The following is an 18,359-nucleotide window of genomic DNA, read 5'->3' on the forward strand; positions in this document are numbered from 1 at the left end:
TTCCAAACAGTATGGAATTTCATCACCTTACCTAAGACTAAGATAGCTTTGGAGGAGATAGAGAAGACTGCCTTAGGCAGGGTCAGCCGGCTCAGAAGAAGATAAACATCTCAGAGCACTTGGGTGTCCCAGTTGGATAAGCCTCAGCTCTTATTTTTGGCTCAGGTCATAATCTCAGGGTCATGAGATTGAGCCGCCAAGTCAGGCCCAATCTTGAGGTCCATGCTCAGAGGGGAGTCTGCTTGAGATTCTCTCCCTCCCCCTACTTCCCTCTGTCTGTCTCTCTCAAATAAATAAAAACAAATCTTTTTTAAAAAGAAGGGGTGCTGATGGCTCAGTTAAGTGTCTGCCTCTGGCTCACGTTGTGATCTCAGGGTCCTGGGATCAAGGCCCATGTTGGACTCCCTGCTCGGTTGGCGGGGGGGGCGCTGCTTTCCCCTTTCCCTTTGCTGCTCCCCCTGCTTGTGCTTGCTCTCTCTCTTTCCCTATCAAATAAATAAATAAATAAAATCTTTAAATTTTTTTTAATTAAAAAAAAGAAAAACACCTCATAAGCCAGCTTTCATCTTTGCATATTAACCCCAGTCTCATATCTGGGCCTCAGCCATTATAGGCTCAAGACCTTATCTTATTAACAAACTGAGGAGTTCTTCTCCCAGGATTTGGACTTACTAACCAATATAAAGGAGACTGATGTGTAGATCAGAATGTCAGTTTTTGATTGCCATGTGGATGACGATGATCATGCCAGGATAACTTGGTCTCTCTTTCTAGGAGAAAGGACACAGGAAGCCAAGCTCCTAATCAGAAAATTGTTTTTTAATCCTAAACAGTTGAAGAGGCTCTCGTGAGCTTTTTAGTGCAATGTTAATGGCCTCTAAATTACCAAAAAAGTGATAAAACAACTGACTTTGGATGTCTTGTGAAAGCTGGGGAGAGATCTGAGTTAGGAGGGTACTATGGTAATCCACATGTAGAGATACCTGGGAAGCTTTTAAAAATTACTGCTACCCAGACATCCCTAGCCCCCAAGCAATTAAATGAGATTCTTGAAGATACACCAGACATTGTGAATTGGTAAAAACTCCCATGTAATTATGCATGCAAGCCAAGGGTAGTAGGGGTGGAGAGAGGGCCTGGAAGAAATCCAAAGTAATGGTAATATCTTACAGAGGTTGAAGTAATGCATCTGCCAAGGAGACTGAGGTGGATGGGCTGGCATGTGCACCAGTGACAATTCCTTGGAGGGTTGTAGAGATCCCAGAGGGCAAAGAGCCATCACCTGTTTGTGTGTGTATTTCCCTGCTGTATATTGTAAGCTCCTTGAAGCTGGAAACGGTCTCATTTCATCTTTGTGAAAGAGCTAGCCCACCTTGTATAAAGTTTAGAGATGGTCACTTGGATTGTGTCTCTGGTGTGGTAGGGGAGCAGGAAAGTGACACATTTAAGAAGCTGGAAGTGGCCAACAACTTCTGATCTGCAGCAGAGATTAGATAAGATAAGGTCTAAAAGGTGACAACTAGGTCAGTTGGAGGTCTGTCCCCAAAGCAGAAGTGCATGAGGTGGTGGGCTGTCACCCAGAGCTCAAAGAACCTCTCATCCATGGAACTGAGGAGTATTGCCTGAGATGATCTGAGGATGCCACCTTGGTATAAGGAGGTGAGAACACAGTAAAAAGGAAGGCCTGTCTGAAGAGGTAAGTCCATGCATCAAATATAAAGGACAAGACAATAAGAGAAAATGACACAATTGGCAACATAAGAAGGTGGGAGAGTCCAGAAAGGAAGCTCTGAAAAATAAGTTTGCTTCGGTGAAACAGTTCAGGATTTGGCCAAGAAGAGAGACCAAGAGCTGAGACCACCTAAATGCACTCCAGAGTCATCTGTGGCTGCTTACAGAAACTGTGTGCAGCCAAATAGAATTTAGCAACTTTGGAGAGGATGGTAAACAGTAGGGAGAATGAAGTGTCTAGAACTTTATTTTAGAAGCCAAAATACAATGAAATGTAGAGCAAAGTGGGGGTGGCGAGTTCAGTCTGTTTTCACAAGGCTTGGCCATGAAGGGTGACAAAGGAACGTGCCAATAGCTTGAGGAGCCCTGAAGATCAGAGGGGCATTTTGTTTTGTTTTTGAAAGCTGGAAGAGATTTGGATATTTGTGATTATAGCACTGTGAGGTTTACCAAGATACGTCATTTATATTTGAGTACAAACCAGAATAAAACACTTAGAAATATCAGAATTTCCTTTCTTTCCTTTTTGTTTTCAATTAGTATCTGTCATTTCTGGATGTCGAACCCTGGTTTCGGATTCATGTATTTTAAGGTCAGCAATACATCTCCCTAAAGCTATGACAATCAAATGGAATCATTAAAATAGTTTATTAGAGTAATCATTATGTGGCAGCTAAAAACATCTTAAAAGGCATTTCTTTAATCTAAGGAAAGCATATTTTTAAAATTTTTTTATTTTGAGGCATTTGCGTTGTTTCTTGAAGTAATTGGAAATATGCTGGGTATCTAACAACCAAAGTCGAGAATCATTCGTTTGGAAAAATTGTGCAACCTTTCTTTCTGGACATGTGCAGGCTCTTGATTCAGGCTGGCTTGGGAGCTGCAAAGGAGAAAAAGGATAGTCCTTGAAAATGATGGGAATTTGAAGTCTGGTCATCAACCTAGGGATGCAGACTAGACAGGGAATCACTGACAAATGAGGGGAGATTAGCAGCATCGGGTCCGCACACAATATTTGGAGTCGATCCGATATTGAAGCAACACTGAAAACCCTCAAGCTCATGCTTTAAATAAATAAAATCTGTAAAGCACAGAATTAGAGGGGTTTTAGGAACGTCAAGGGATCACTTCAGCACCCACCTCTCTCTGAGTTGCTATGAGTGAATTTCAAACGATTGAATCCATTTATAGATAATCCTTCTTTTAAAAAATTTGGCCACTAAAATCTGTAATCCCATTAAAAATACATTTCAGACTTAATTTTGTTTACTTCTCATTTCATGTATTAATTCTCTGCTGGCTTTCTTCCACATCTCTCTTTTCCTAAAGCTCACGAAAGGTCAATAAGCACTTTGTGTAGCTTCCTCTGTTATTTCCTCAGGTGTTCGCAAAAGCAAATGTGTTCAAGATTGCATACCATTTATGTTTTAAAACATGGTTTTCATCTGTTCACAGATTATGGAAAATTATTTATTTTGAGATTTTCCATGCTTTGTCTCATCTCAGGGGTGAATTTTTTGGAAAGCTTTAGTAACATATGTTCCGTCATTTTTGATGATGGGAAGGTGGGACGGAAAAAAATCAACTTTTCTTCCTTTTATTCATTGTGGTAAGAAATACATAACAAAATTTACCATCATAAGTAGCCATTTGTAAGAGCACTGTACAGAAGTGATAACTTCATTGTTGTGCAATAGATTTCTAGAGCATTTTCATCTTTCAAAACTAAAACTCTATACTCACTGAACGACAGATCTTTCCCCTTCTTCCAGCCCCTAGCAATCGCCATTCTACTTTCTGCTTCTAAGTGTAGGGCTACTTTAGATACCTCATATAAGTGGAGTCATGAAGTATTGTCTTTTTGTGACTGAGTTATTCATGAAATCAAGGTTCATCAATGCCTATAACAGGATTTCCTTATTTTGAAAAAAGATTTATTTATTTGAGAAAAAGAGGGTGCATGACCTGGATTGGAGGAGGTGGGGGAGGGATAGAGGGAGAGAGAGAGAGAATCTCAAGCAGACTCCTGGCTGAGGGCAAAACCCAAGACCCTGAGATCATGACCTGAGCCAAAATCAAAAGTAGGATGCTTAACCAACTGAGCCACTCAGGCACCCCAGGATTTCCTTCTTTTTAAAGACTGAATAATACTTTACTATATGTGTATACTACATTTCTTTATCCACTCATCCATCCATCAAAGGACATTTAGGTTATTGCTATCTCTTGGCTATTGTAAGAAATATTGCAGTGAACATGGATGTGCAGACATCTCTTTGACAGCCTATTTTCAGTTCTCTGGATATATACCCAGTGGGATTTCTGGATCATATGACAGCTCTAATTTTAATTTTTAGAGGAACTTTTATACTGTGTTCCATACTGGGTACATCATTTTGTAACACCTACCAACAGTGTCCAAAGATTCCAATTTCTTCATATCTTTACCAATACTTGTTATTTTCTTGTTTTTATTTTTCTTTTATAGTGGCCATCCTAACTGATGTGAAGTGATACCTCATTGTGGTTTTGATTTGCATTTCCCTGATGATGAGTGATGTTAAGCATCTTTTAAAAAACCTGTTGGTCATTTTTGTTTTCTTTGGGGGAATGTCTATTCAAGTCCTTTGTTCATTAAAAAAATTTTTTTTTGCTCTTGAGTTGTAGGAGTACCTTATGTATTTTGTAGATTAACTCATTATCACATGCACAGTTTGCAAATATTTTCCTCCTTTTCATAGGTTGACTTTTCACTATGTTGATGGTTTGTTTTATTGTGTAGAAACTTTTCATTTTGATGTAGTCCCATTCATCTGTTTTTTTGCTTTTGCTACCTGTATTTTTACTGTGATATCCAATAAATTATTGCCAAATCCAAGGTCATGAAGCTTTCCCACTGAAACTTTTCTTCTAGGATATTTACAGTTTCATGTCTTACATTTAGGTCTTTAATCCATTTTGACTTAATTTTTTTGAATATGTAGTAAAGTAAAAGTCCAAATACATTCTTTTGAATGTGGATATACAATACAATTTGTTAGAGACTAACCTATCCCCACTGTGTAGCATTGGCACCTTTGCCAAGATCATTTGAAAATATGCATGATGGTTTTTTTCTGGAATCTCTATTCTGTTCCATTGGTCTCTTATCTTTATGCCAAGATTGTTTTGATTACTGTAAGTCTGTACTGTTGAAGTTAGTAAGTGTGAAGCCTCCAGCTTTCTTTTCCTTAGGATTGTTTTGGCTGTTAGAGTCATTTAAGATTCCATATGAGTTTTAAAAGGTTTTTTTCTATTTCTGTAAAAAATGCCTTGGGATTTTGATATGGATTTGATATGGATTGCACTGATTCTATAGATTGTTTTGGGTGGTGTGAACATTTCAATAATAGTGAGTCTTCCACTCCATGAACACAATATTTTTCCATTTCACCTCCTTGATTAAGTTTATCTTAATTTTTTTTCATGCTACTGTAAATGGGATTGTTTTCCTAATTTCTTTTCTAGATCATGCACTGTTAGTGCATAGAAACACAACTGATTTTTTTTTCAAAACTGATTTTTGTGTGGTGATTTTGTATTCTACAACTTTACTGAATTCATTTATCAGTTCTAGCAGTGTGTGTGTGTCTGTGTGTCCATGTGTATGTGTGTGTGTGTAATCTATAGCGTTTTCTATGTATATAAGATCATGTCACTAAATACAAGAATCATTTTATCCTTTTCTTTTTTTTTTTTTTTTCCAATTTTGGTGCTTTTAATTTCAAAGCCTGATTTCTCTGGCTAGGACTTTCAGTACTATGCTGCATAGAAATGGTGAAAGTGGGCATTCTTGCCTTATTCCTGGATGAAAAGCCTTTTGCTCTCACTGTTGAGTAGGTTGTTAGAGCTATGGGCTCTTCTTCTATGGCCTTTATTTATGATGTATGCTAATTGCCTTATGTTCCTAGTTTACTGAGTGTGTTTATCATGAGTGTGTTGAATTTTGCCAAATGCTTTTTCTGCATGTATTGAGATGTATTGAGGTGATTTTTATACTTTATTCTGTTAAGGTGGTATATGACATTGATTGAATTTCATACATTAAACACTGAACCATCACTGCATCCCAGGAATAAATCCTATACTGTTATGACATACGATCCTTTTAATGTACAGTTGAATTCAGTTTACTAGTATTGAATTGAGGATCTTTGCATCTAGATTATAGGTTCCTTGTGGTGTCTCTCGTTTTGGTATCAGAGTAATGCTGGCCTTATAAAATAAATTTGCAAGTGTTGTCTTCAATTTTTGGAAGAGTTTGAGAAAGATTGGTGTTAATCTTTAATGAAAGATTGGTTTTCACCAGTGAAACCATCTGGTTCTCTTTATGGGAAGGTTTTTGATTATTGATTCAATCTCCTTACCACTTATATATCTGTTCAGATTTTTCTCTTTCTTCAGATTCAATAGAATGTGTGTGTCCAGAAATGTATTCTTTTCTCCTAGGTTGTCTTATTTGTTGGTGTATCATTCTTTGTAGTAGTCTCATGGTATTTTTTATTTCTGTGACATCATTTGTAATATCTACTTTTTCATTTCTGATATTTGTAATTTGAGGCTTCTTACCTTTTTTATCAAGGCTAAGAATTTGTCAATTTTGCTGATTTAAAAAAAATTCTTAGTTTTACTGATTTTTTTCCTCTTGTTTTTTTCCTCTCTATTCCACTTATCTCTGTTCTAATATTTATTATTTCTTTCTTTCTGCTAACTTTGGTTTTAGTTTGTTCCTTTTTTTAGTTTCTTGAGGTGTAAAGTTAGGTTATTGATTTGCAGTCTTTCTTTTTCTTCTTTTTTTTCCCAAAGATCTATTTAACAGAGAGAGAGAGAGAGAAGGAGGGAAGAAGAGAGGGAGGGAGATTTAGAGGGAGAGGGAGAGAGAATCCTTAAGTAGACTCCCCGTTGAACACAGAGCCAGATGTGGGGCTCGATTCCAGGATCTTGAGATCATGACCTGAGCTAAAAATCAAGAGTTGGTTGCTTAACCAACTGAGACACCCAGGTGCCTCTCTTTCTTCTTTTTTTAATGTAGACATTTATGGCTGTAAAATTCCCTCTTAGTATTGCTTTTGCTATAGCCCACGTTTGGTATGTTGTGCTTTTGTTTCATTTGTCTCAAGATAATATCTAATTACCTTATAGATTTCTTCCTTGGCCTACCTATTGTTTAAGAGTGTGTTATTTAGGGATCCCTGGGTGGCGCAGCGGTTTGGCGCCTGCCTTTGGCCCAGGGCGCGATCCTGGAGACCCGGGATCGAGTCCCACGTCGGGCTCCTGGTGCATGGAGCCTGCTTTTCCCTCTGCCTGTGTCTCTGCCTATCTCTCTCTCTCTGTGTGACTATCATAAATAAATAAAAATTAAAAAAAAAAAGAGTGTGTTATTTAATTTCCATGTGTTATGAGTATTCCAGTTTTCCATTGCTATTGATCTCTACTTTCATTCCATCATAGAAAAGATACTTGGTATGATTTTAATATTATTAAATTTGTTAACAGTAGTGTGGTGCCCTAACATGTAATCTATCCTGGAGAGTGTTCCATGTGCACTTGAGGATATATATGGGAATGTGTAATATACTTGGGAATGTGTGTTCTACTTCTGTTGGGTGGAGGGTTCTGTGTATGTCTGTTAGGTCCAATTAATCTATAATATTATTCAAGTTCTCTGTTATCTTATTGATCTTTTGTCTGGTTGACTTATCCATTATTGAAAGTGAGGTATTGAAATCTTCTACTATTACTGGGTTACTATCTATTTCTCCCTTCAATTCTGTCAGCGTTTTCTTTATATATTTTAATGCTCTGCTGTTAGTTGCACATATATTTATAATTACTTGATCTTCCTGGTGAAAAAAAAAACCTTTTATATAACTCTGTCTTTGTCTCATGACAGTTTTTGACTTAAACTCTATTTTGTCTGTTGTAAGTATAACCACCTTTGTTGTCTCTTGGATACTATTTGCATGGAATATCTCTTTCCATCTTTCCTCCTGCAGCCTATGTCTGTCTGTATATCTAAAGTTAGTTTCTTGGTGGCAGTATGTACTTGGATCTCGGTTTTTTTAATCCATTCAGCCATTCCATGATTCTTTTTTTTTTTTTTTGGATATTTTGTTTATTCATGAGAGACAGAGAGAGAGAGAGAGAGAGAGAGATTGGCAGAGACACAGGCAGAGGGAGAAGCAGGCTCCATGCAGGGAGCCTGATGTGGGACTCAATCCTGGGTCTCCAGGATCAGGCCCTGGGCTGAAGGCGGCGCTAAATAGCTAAGCCATCCAAGCTGCCCCATTCCATGATTCTTGATTGGAGAATTTCATTGATTTACATGTTTAAACATTACTGACAAGGAAGGACTTATTACTGCCATTTTTAAATTGTTTTCTGTATGTTTCTGATTTTATTCTTCTTTTCTTCTCTTGCTGCCTTCCCTTGTGTTTCATTGGTTTTTCATAGTGACATGTTTTGAGACACTTCTTATTTCCTTTTGCATTTCTTCTATAGGTATTATCTTTGTGGTTACCATGGGGATTACATAACACATCTTATAGTTTTAACAATCTATTCTAAACTAGTAACAACTTAGCTTCAGTTACATTTAAAAAATCTGTTCCTTTCCCACTTCATGTTACTGATTTCATAAATTACATCTTTTTATATTTTTATCTATTCACATAGTTTTATAGTTATATTATGCTTTTATCTCTTAAATTTTATACCAGAATTAAAAGTGATTTATACACCATCATTACAGTGTTGTGAGATTTGTTTGCTATTTGTCTATATATTTACCTTTACCAGAGAGCTTCATATTTCCATATGCTTTCAATTGTTAATAGTGTCCTTTCTCAACTGGAAACATTTAGCATTTCTTGTCAGGCAGGTGTAGTGGTGATGAACTCTCTCAGCTTTTTTTTTTTTTTTTTTTTTTATCTGAGATCTTTATTTCTTTCCCATCTCTGAAGGGCAGTTTTTCTGGATATAGCATTCTTGGTGGCAGGTTTTTTTTCTTTCAGCCCTTTGAATATATCATACCATTCCCTTCTAGCCTGGAGTTTTCATAAAGGCTTTTTGAGCCATATACTATCGTTTTTCATTCAATGTCTATAGAGGACGAGGTCTCGGACTTTATTCAGCCATCTTGCTGTGTCACTCCCAACTTTCTTTCTTAAATGACTGAAATATGTTCAGCATTTCAGTGGCAGGATGATTGAAAACCATCCGAATGCTTAAAAAAATATGAAGTCAATAATCAATATGAAAATACTTTTGTTGCTTAGAAATGACAGAAGTAAAACTCTAGAAGCACTTACTCATGAACAGCTCTGAATAGAATGTTTTTATTATTATTTTACCTAAATACTTCCATGAATATTGATTTTTATAACATTAATTTTTGCATAATTCTGCTATTAAATAGTTCACTGCTGCTGTAGATATTATTAGTTTTTCAACTGTATTTTTGTAAAAAAGAAAAAAACAAGAACATTGAATGTATTATACTTTTTCATGCAATGTTAGGCTTAAATTCATAAAAGCTGAAAATGTACATTTTTTTATGTTTCACTTGCTTCAAGGGAATTAGAGGTACAGTGTTGGTTTTCATTTTATCATTTCTACCTTGGTATGAAATGAACAGTAATTGCAAATCTTCTCTAGATGCCCAGAGATAGACTTTTATTTAAAATGTGCACATGGCACCTGGGTGGCTCAGTCAGTTGGTTATCTAACTCTTGATTTCAACTTATGTCATGATCTCATGGTTGTGAGATCAAGGTCCTCATCAGGCTCCATGCTCAGTGGGAGTCTGCTTGAGATTCTCTCTCTCCTTCTCCCGCTTCCCCTCCCCTAGCTTGTGTGCTTTCTCTGTCTCTCAAATACATACATACAGACAGACATAAAATGTGCACAATAAGCTGTGGTGTCTGGCTGGCTCAGTTTGTGGAATGTGCAACTCTTGATCTCGGGGTTGTGCTTTTTAGCCCCATGTTGGATGTAGATATTACTTAAAAATTAAATCTTTAATAAATAAAGTAAAATGTGCATGATAAGCCAAGACCTAGAAGGATTCAAGGCCCTTCAGTTATTTCCTCTTTTGGGGGACAGTCCCAAATTTAAACTTCATCTGAGGAAGAACATATATAAACATTTGCAGTTCTTTGCTGACTTTAGCATTTGGTATGAAGTATTTTGAATGAAATTCTGTGTGTGCTACAATTTTACTTGATATAATGAACATTTTATTTGCAATAAAGATAAGATTGTTCCTTTAATGAGGGAGTCCATATGTGATTCTTCTTTACAATTCTGTGCTCATCTTTGTTTTTTACTTGCAAGCAATCTCCATGTTTTCTTTTGTAATCAGGCATATAATTAAAGCATCCTAAGTGTGGAGAAAAGACCATCAGCAAGATTGTACATCTTGCCTGCATAGCTATTTCTCATTTCTTACTGCCATTCTTAAGAATATATGACAAGCCAGTTGAAATAAAATTTCCTGTGTTTAAAAACTAAATTGTATCAGGAAGCACAGAATTGTGATTGAGCACTAAAGATAAAACACACTGCACTACTGTGAAGGCATATTCCTAGGAACATGTAGGGCATTTTTGTATTAACAATATGTCTCCTAAAATGTAACAAAATAAATGTTGGATTATAATGCAACTTGAAAGATCCTCAACATGTGCAGCAACTTGATTCCACCATGATTAATTAAAATTATTTACATTGTCACTAAATGACTTCATATCTGGCTTGAAAAGAACCACCATTTGGAAACCTCAATAAATGATTTTAAAACTGTCACAGTTTATGTTAAACATAACATTTTTAAAGAGAGTAATATATTCAGCTTTGGTTTTCCCATTCTTTTTACATATTGAATTCTTTTTTATGCCTTTTCTCAGTAAATTTTCAGTTTTGTGAGCAGTACCACATACGTGTTTCCTTTAATGCGTATGGTGATCATGGCATTTGTCTTTGAATGTTGAATGTTGCAAAGGCTCCTGGGGAAAATATTATGTGTGCTAGGGCCTTTTCTTTCTTCTCTTCTTTTTAGTGAAACCCTTTTAAGTATCCAGAAAAAAAAATATATATCTATTGATTTGTTCTAGTTTAGGGATTGTTTTTACTGTAACCTATAGCAGGATGGCTTTTGAGTTTGTTCCCTGGAGCTTGCACAGTAGGAATCAGTGTGGAAGCCCAGCAGAGGTCTTGAATAGATGTTATATATTTTTTAACAACTGCAAATCCCACTATCAGGTAGTGTATTATAGCAGGTAGCGATTTTTAAAATTAATTTAATTTATTTTTTAAAGATCTGTTTATTTATTTCAGTGAGAGAGCACAGTGTGGAAGGGCAGAGGAGAGGAAGAGAGATATTTAAGCAGACTCCATGCTGAGCACGGAACCCAACATGGGGCTTGATCTCACACCCTGAGATCAGACCTAAGCCAAAACTAAGAGTCAGACCGACTATACCACTCAAGTGCCTCTGATTTTTAAAAAATAATTGCTGCTGCTTTATAAGGGCCCTGTAGGCAGAGTGGCATTCTCAACCCTCTCAGGCTAGAACACTTAAGTGAGCATCTCCACCCCTTACTTCCTCTGTCTCCTCTATTACCTCCTTTCTTCTCACCCTTATTGAGCACCTATTATATACAAAGGAACAAACCTTTGATACACAGAACAATATGATTGATTCTCAAAAAAGCATGCTAAGCATAAGAAGGCAGGCACTCTGTGATTTTCAAGTATATGAAATTTTAGAAGCAAAACTAATCTAAAGTTGCAGAAATATACAGAACACAAATATATAGAGAATCTCCTGTGCTTTCATGGAATTTAGTCCAACTTAGTAGGAAGATAAGATCGGTCTTCAAGTATGTCCAGTACAAGTCCATGGATGATAAATATGTACCACAGTCTAAGTGCTGGAGGCTGATAACAAAAGAGAGATTCGTCTTCTCTATCAGAGATGGTAAATGAGCAGACTCAGGTCAGGCCACAGCTGTGTTTTGTTCAACCCATATGATGGCTTATGTTCGTCCTCTAAATAAAATTATTTTCTGACACTTATGAACTGGGAGATTTCACATGAAAATAAATATGAATGTTTTAGCATCCCTTGAAAAGACCTGAATTTCAAGCATCTTAAAGCTGGTTTCCTTCCCTACTGGCAGTGATGAGTTGAAGCTGAGTGTCTCAGGCACATCAGACAGTCTCTGGCTCCTTCATTTGTCTGTACTTCTCACTTTTACCCAAAGGCATCTGAATTAGTGATCCCTGCTCTGTACTCATGTCTGACACCATGTCAACACTTGTGTTTCTATCTAATGTTTCCTTTTACTTTTCCTCTTGTGCCTTTCTGACACCATCCTAAATCAGGCTCCCACTGCTGCACACTCAGCAGCCAGAGAGCCTCCTACAGAGCCTACCTCTTTCCCATCTCCCACTTAGGACAACGTCCATACCTTTGCCAATAGGTGGCATTTCACCAGGCAGCATGACAGTAAGAGGAGAGGCAGGAGCCACTATCTGAATGGGCGTCCAAAGTAGATGCTGTAAGTTACAGGCCAAAGATAAAAGGATTAGGACTAGTAAAGAACTATGAGAAAGTTTCTCAGAAGTGGTAGGTAAGTAGTGAATGAAAGCCAAGAACAAAGATCTGAAAAAAGAGTGAAAATGACCAATAAGCACATGAAAAGATTCACATCATTAGACATCAGTGAAATTAAAATTAAAACCACACATCCACTGGAATGACTAAAATTTAAAAGCCTGACAATACCAGTGGATGTGGAGCAGCTAGAATCCTCATATATTGCTAACAGGATGTAAAACAGTACAGCACCATTTTGGAAAACAGTTTGACAGTTTTTTGTAAAGTTAAACATGAGTAAACATTCACTATAGGTGTTAACCCATGAAGAATGAAAAGATGTGTCCACACAAACATTGATACCTGGATGTTCATAGCAGCTTTGTTCATAATAGCCCCAAACTGAAAATAATCCAAATGTCCATATGTGGAAAAATGGATCAACACATGATGGTATGTCCATTCAGTAGAACACACTCTACAATAGAAATGGAGTGAGCTCTTAATACACAGAATAACATGCTTGATTCCTAAAAAAAATAATGCTTTTCAAAAGAGGAGCTATATAATTTTTATGTGTATAAAATTTTAGAGGCAAAACAAAGTAATAGAAAGTAAATCAGTGATTTTTCAGGGGGTGAATAGCAAAAGGCATGAGATATTACACACGAAGACCACAAAGTGCTAACCTAGAGCCCGAATGGATTCTTGAGAACCTTCCAGTGAAATCTCAGTTCTCATCGCACCGATTGTCTCGTTGCTTCTATTAGTGCTTGCTAATTCTTCTTTCATGCTGGTCATCAGTCTGTTCTCTGTACCTTGAAATGTTATATGTCTTTCTCCTACACATAAAAAAAAAAAAAAGTGTTTCCTATCACGTGACCTTGTTTTTTTTTCTTCCCAGGTACTTGGCACATCTGAAATCTACTCTGATTATGTATTTGTCTAATGGTTTCTTGTCTGCCTCCTTCTTTTAGTTAATAATCACCATCAGGTAGAGATCTTTCCCAACTTGTTTGTCACTCTCTCTCTAGCACCTAGCATGGGATCTGGCTTACTGAAGACACTCAATGACTGTTCACTGAATGAACAAATGAAAATGTAGTAAGGAAATAATAAATACCCAATGTTTGCTCTTGTTTTTGCCTGTAATTTTCTTTTCCTAAAGTTCTTTCTCTTTTTACCTAATTTTTTTACAGGTACTTCTATTGTGACTGTAAAAGCTGTTGCTCCTGACCCAATACAAGACGACATTAAATATTCCATTTTTAGTGGAAATGAAGATGGGGTTTTTTCCCTGTGCTCCAACTCAGGTGATCCTTCTCTCTCCTGTAATAGCTTCATTTTCTGCTACATTTAATGTTACTAGTAAGAAATACTTCTGCAAAAGAAACTCATAATTTGAAAGGTAGAAAACTGAGAAGTACCTCATTTGAAAGGCAAATAAGAAACAATTTTTTATGGTAGCTGATGAGAAATCATGGGAAATCAAGACTACTTTTTGTTTGCAGGTACTAAAGAATCCTGTTCTTCACATTTCCAAATTAGGCAGTACCTAGCCTACCCTTTGAATTTTTGAAGATAAATTGGTCTCCACTTATAATTTATTCATCTATTTGGGAAAATGGGAGATATAGTAGGAAGACCATCAATATTGAGTTTGAATTGAAAGTAACCACACACGTCTAGCTGGAGGGCATTTTCATCATGAGATTCTTCTAATTCGCCACTGAATGTCAACAATGCAACAAAAAAAGGACAGCTGGAAAGGTTTCTGTGTGGTGGTAAAGAAATTACTTCCAAATACAGCATGTATTAAATTTAACTTTAATAAGACCATTATTGTGTTTTAAATGAATACCAATTGATTATTTGAAACATACTTTTTTGACTAACAACTATGTAGTAGATACATATCTACTGCTCCATTGTCAAACCTCAAGAAGAATGTTTTTAATAATCTCTATATTACCATACAACTGCCTTATTTAATCTGTACTACAGGCACATGGGAAGAATTGAGAGGGGATAGTTTCTCAAGCAAATGCCTTCTCATCCTGGTAGTGTTACGACTTTTTGGTCCGCACCGTCTTTGGTCAGCAACATTTCTGAGGTAGCCAGGTAGCTCTTCATCTTTTCACCCCATCATTTGGTTATGGCGGGACAAGCGGGACATTTGTGAACACCCTCAAGACTTAGGCCCCTAGCAGTCCAGGTGTCTGAGGTCCTGGGAAAGGAGCTGAGATTAGAACATTTAGGAAGAAGGAGAGTAGCAGAGTTTGTGCAATTTCCCAGACTACCCACACCCCTCTGCCACCTCACCCTTGAACACAGCCCAGACTTGGCCTTATTTCTTCTGGAATCTCTCATTAAAATTCAGGTAAAATAGAGTTAGTCCAAAGGGATCTTCCACAGAAAACTCTTTACTTTTCAATTGAGTATTTATTTATGTTGAAATTTATTTCACAAGTTTATTGTGAAACGGCTACAAGATGATATGCTAACACAGAGAAAACTGTTTCGAGGACATGTACTTGCCATCCATCTCCAGAGATGAGACATTACTAGAACCTCAGGAAGTCCTGCGTGTGTCCCTCCCCTGTCACATCTCTCTTCTCTTACCCAAGGCAATCCATAACCAGTAATCTGAATTTGGTATTGATCATTGCCTTGTGTTCATGATAGTTTCCAGACTGTGTTTGAATCTCTAAAGGATGAGTTATTTTGTTTTTGCTTGCTATAAACATTATGATAGAATCATGCTAATGTCCTCTTGTCTGTGACTCAATTCTTTTGCTCCACATTTTGACTGTAGTTTGTAGTGCATAAGCACACTTTAAAGTACACACTTTTAAAGAGGAGTAGCAAAGAATGGTATGTACCTGGTGCCTAGGACACAACCATTATCATCAGTGCCCCCTTTGAGTCCTTTTCCAATTGCTTCCTTTCTGTCCACTGCTCCAGGCTGACTAATGTCCCCTTTTCAGGGATAATCATTCCCTTGTGACTTAAATGCATTTCAGTATAATAAAAGTGTTTAATTTTGTTTATTTTTGAATTTCATTTAAATGGATTCATTTTATTGGGATTCAATTCTTTGTATTCAAAATGAGAATTCTTCATGTTAATGTGTGCAGATGGGTCTCCTGCGTTTTCATTTCTTTATGGCCTTCTGTTTTAAGTCTATGTCACAACTGATTTATCCATTCCACTGTTGATGGACAGTGAGGATTTCCTGTCTGGGATATAATAGCAAGGGCTGTTAGGAACAACCTCATACGTGTCTTCTGGTGCATATGTGAGGAGTTCTGTAGGCCCCAGAGTCTAGGCTGGGCATATATATCAGAGGATGCATATGTTCAGCATTATAGATAGTGCCAAATTGTTTTATGAAGTGGTTTGTCCCACTTTACATTCCATCAGCACTGAATGAGAGCTATCACGGTTGTTTGCGTCCTACTTTCTATTGCCAATCTGGTGGGTGTGAAACAGTATCTCACTGCGGTTGAAATTCATAGTTCTTTATTACTAATAAATGTGAGCATTTTTTTCATAGTGTTTTGGCCATTCTTGTTTTCTCCCGTATGAAATGCATGCTGATACACTTTGTCTATTTTTCTACTGGGTTGTTTGTGTTTCTCTTTCTGAGGTGTATGGATGTTTCATATATGTTATTAGAACTTATCCTTTCTGTTTTTTCATTGCGAATATTTTTTATAGTTTGTGACTTGTCTTTCACTCTCTCACTGGTACATTTTTATTTTGATGAGTTAGAATTAATCAGTCTTTTACTTTATAATTTTCCCGTTTTGTAAGTGAAGAAGCTCTTCACTACCCTGAGATCATGGAAATATTGTTACATTGTCTTTTAAAATTTTTAATAGTTTTCCTGTTTCACGTGTACATCTGTAGTGCACCTAGAATTTATTTTCCTGTTTTGCATGAGGTAGGAATAACTTTCCTTTGCTTTTTTCTTTTCTTTCTTTTCCTCGTCCTCCTCGTCGTCGTCCTCCTCCTCCTCCTTCTCCTCCTCTCCTCCTCCTCCTCCTCCTCCTTCTTCTTTCTCTTTTTCTTCTTCTTCTTCTTCTTCTTCTTCTTCTTCTTCTTCTTCTTCTTCTTCTTCTTCTCCAAGAGAATTATCAGTGACTCCAGTGGCAATAACCTTCCCCTGTGACCTGAAATACCCTCATTATATATTGTTTCCATCCTGTCTACAGGCTCTTTAATTCCTTTGCACTCATCTGTCTATCCACACGCCAACACCTTACTCCCTTAATCACATAGACTTTAGAAATAGTCTTTATACCAAGAAAGCAGCCCCCTTCTCATGATCTTCATGAGTATATTCTGTTATTGACCCTTTGCTCTAATATGAGTCATTGTATCCACTTGCCAAGTTTTCACAAGCACATGTGCACACACATGCACACACATACATACCTACATACGTGCACACGCACACACACACACACACAATCCTATTGGGATTTTTTTTCTCCCCAAGGAAAGGAGATTTATTCATAAGTCTTTGGGGTGATGTAGAGCTATCCGCACCTTTCATGCATGAAACCTAGGTACGCATGGCATGCACATTCGATGTGCATGCCTCACTCAAACTAACAAAGAAAATGTCGCAAACAATTGCATTGCCTCAATCTAGAATCAAGTAAGTTATCAGGCCCAAGTATCCTCCTCCCAAAGCCTGTATAGCTGTGCATTGCAACTAATAATCATCTACCAAAACTTTTCTTTTTAACTGTGGTAAGAACATTTAACATGAGATCTCCTCTCTTAGCAAAATTTTAAGTGTGTACAATACAGTATTGCTAACTATAGACACAGTGTTGTCCAGCCCAGTTCTAGAACTTATGCATCTTGCATAACCGAAATTTCACATCCACTAAACAGCACCTCCCATTACCCCTCTGCCATGGTCCTGGCAACCAACATTCTACTCCCTGTCTCTAGGAGTTTGACTATTTTAGATACATCATATAAGTTGAATCATGCATTATTTATCTTTCTGTGACTGCCTTATTCCACTCAACATAATGTTGCCATGGTTCAGCCATATTATCATGTATGGTGGGATTCTCTTTGTTGAGACTAATATGCCATTTTATGTATACACTACACTTTCTTTGTACATTTATCCATCAACAGACATTTAGGTTGCTAGAAGTCTTTGTTGGAATTATGTTAATTCCAAATATCAGTTTGGAGAAAACCTGTATCTTTGTAGTATTGTTTTCTAATTCAGGATGATATGGAAAATCATCCATTTTTTCCTTAAATATATTTTAATGAAGTTTTAATTTTTTTATAGTAGGCTTACATGGTTTTCATTAAATTTAGTCTATATCCTTTATAGTTTTTCATGCTAAAGTAAATGAAAAAAATGCTTTTTCTGACAGTGCTATTAGGTATACTTGAAATTGGATTTCATATTTTGTTTCTGTATCTAGCAAAGCTATAAACTCCTATTGATTCTAATATTTTCCTGAGCATTTAACATAAACAATCATTACCTGAAAATGACCATTTTCTCCTGTGTTTGTTGGAATCATATAGCTATTTATCTTCCTTTAATGGTAAGCCTAGATACTTTAACATACATAATTAAACACTAACATTAATCAATATCTTGCTCCTGAGGGACGCCCGGGTGGCCCAGCAGTTAAGCACCTGCCTTCCACCCAGGGCATGATCCTGCAGTCCCGGGATCAAGTCCCACATCGGGCTCCCTGTGTGGAGTCTGCTTCTCCTTCTGCCTGTGTCTCTGCCCCTCTCTCTCTCTCTCTCTCTCTCTGTCTTTCATGAATAAATAAATAAAATCTTTAAAAATATATCCTGCTCCTGAATAATACAAGAGATTTAGAATCTTTATCTCCACATATCCCTTTTTCAACATACAAGCTTTTGTGGGCCACAATTATAGTTCTTTCAAATGAGACATTATTAATATTTTTAAATAGATTTCTGTGCTTCT

At 36.9% G+C, this 18,359-nt stretch overlaps 1 protein-coding gene across 1 annotated transcript in view; it reads left to right on the forward strand.

Moving 5' to 3' along the window:
• The window catches only part of DCHS2 (dachsous cadherin-related 2), a 228,275-nt gene that overhangs the window by 181,008 nt on the left and 28,908 nt on the right, over positions 1 to 18,359 (forward strand). Inside the window, exon 14 of the mRNA XM_041737820.1 lies at positions 13,570 to 13,683. Coding sequence (XP_041593754.1) covers positions 13,570 to 13,683 — 114 coding nt within the window. The remainder of the gene's footprint in view (positions 1 to 13,569; positions 13,684 to 18,359) is intronic.

The sequence above is a fragment of the Vulpes lagopus genome, chromosome 23, assembly GCF_018345385.1.
Source record: "Vulpes lagopus strain Blue_001 chromosome 23, ASM1834538v1, whole genome shotgun sequence".
In the NCBI taxonomy this organism is placed as follows: domain Eukaryota; kingdom Metazoa; phylum Chordata; class Mammalia; order Carnivora; family Canidae; genus Vulpes; species Vulpes lagopus.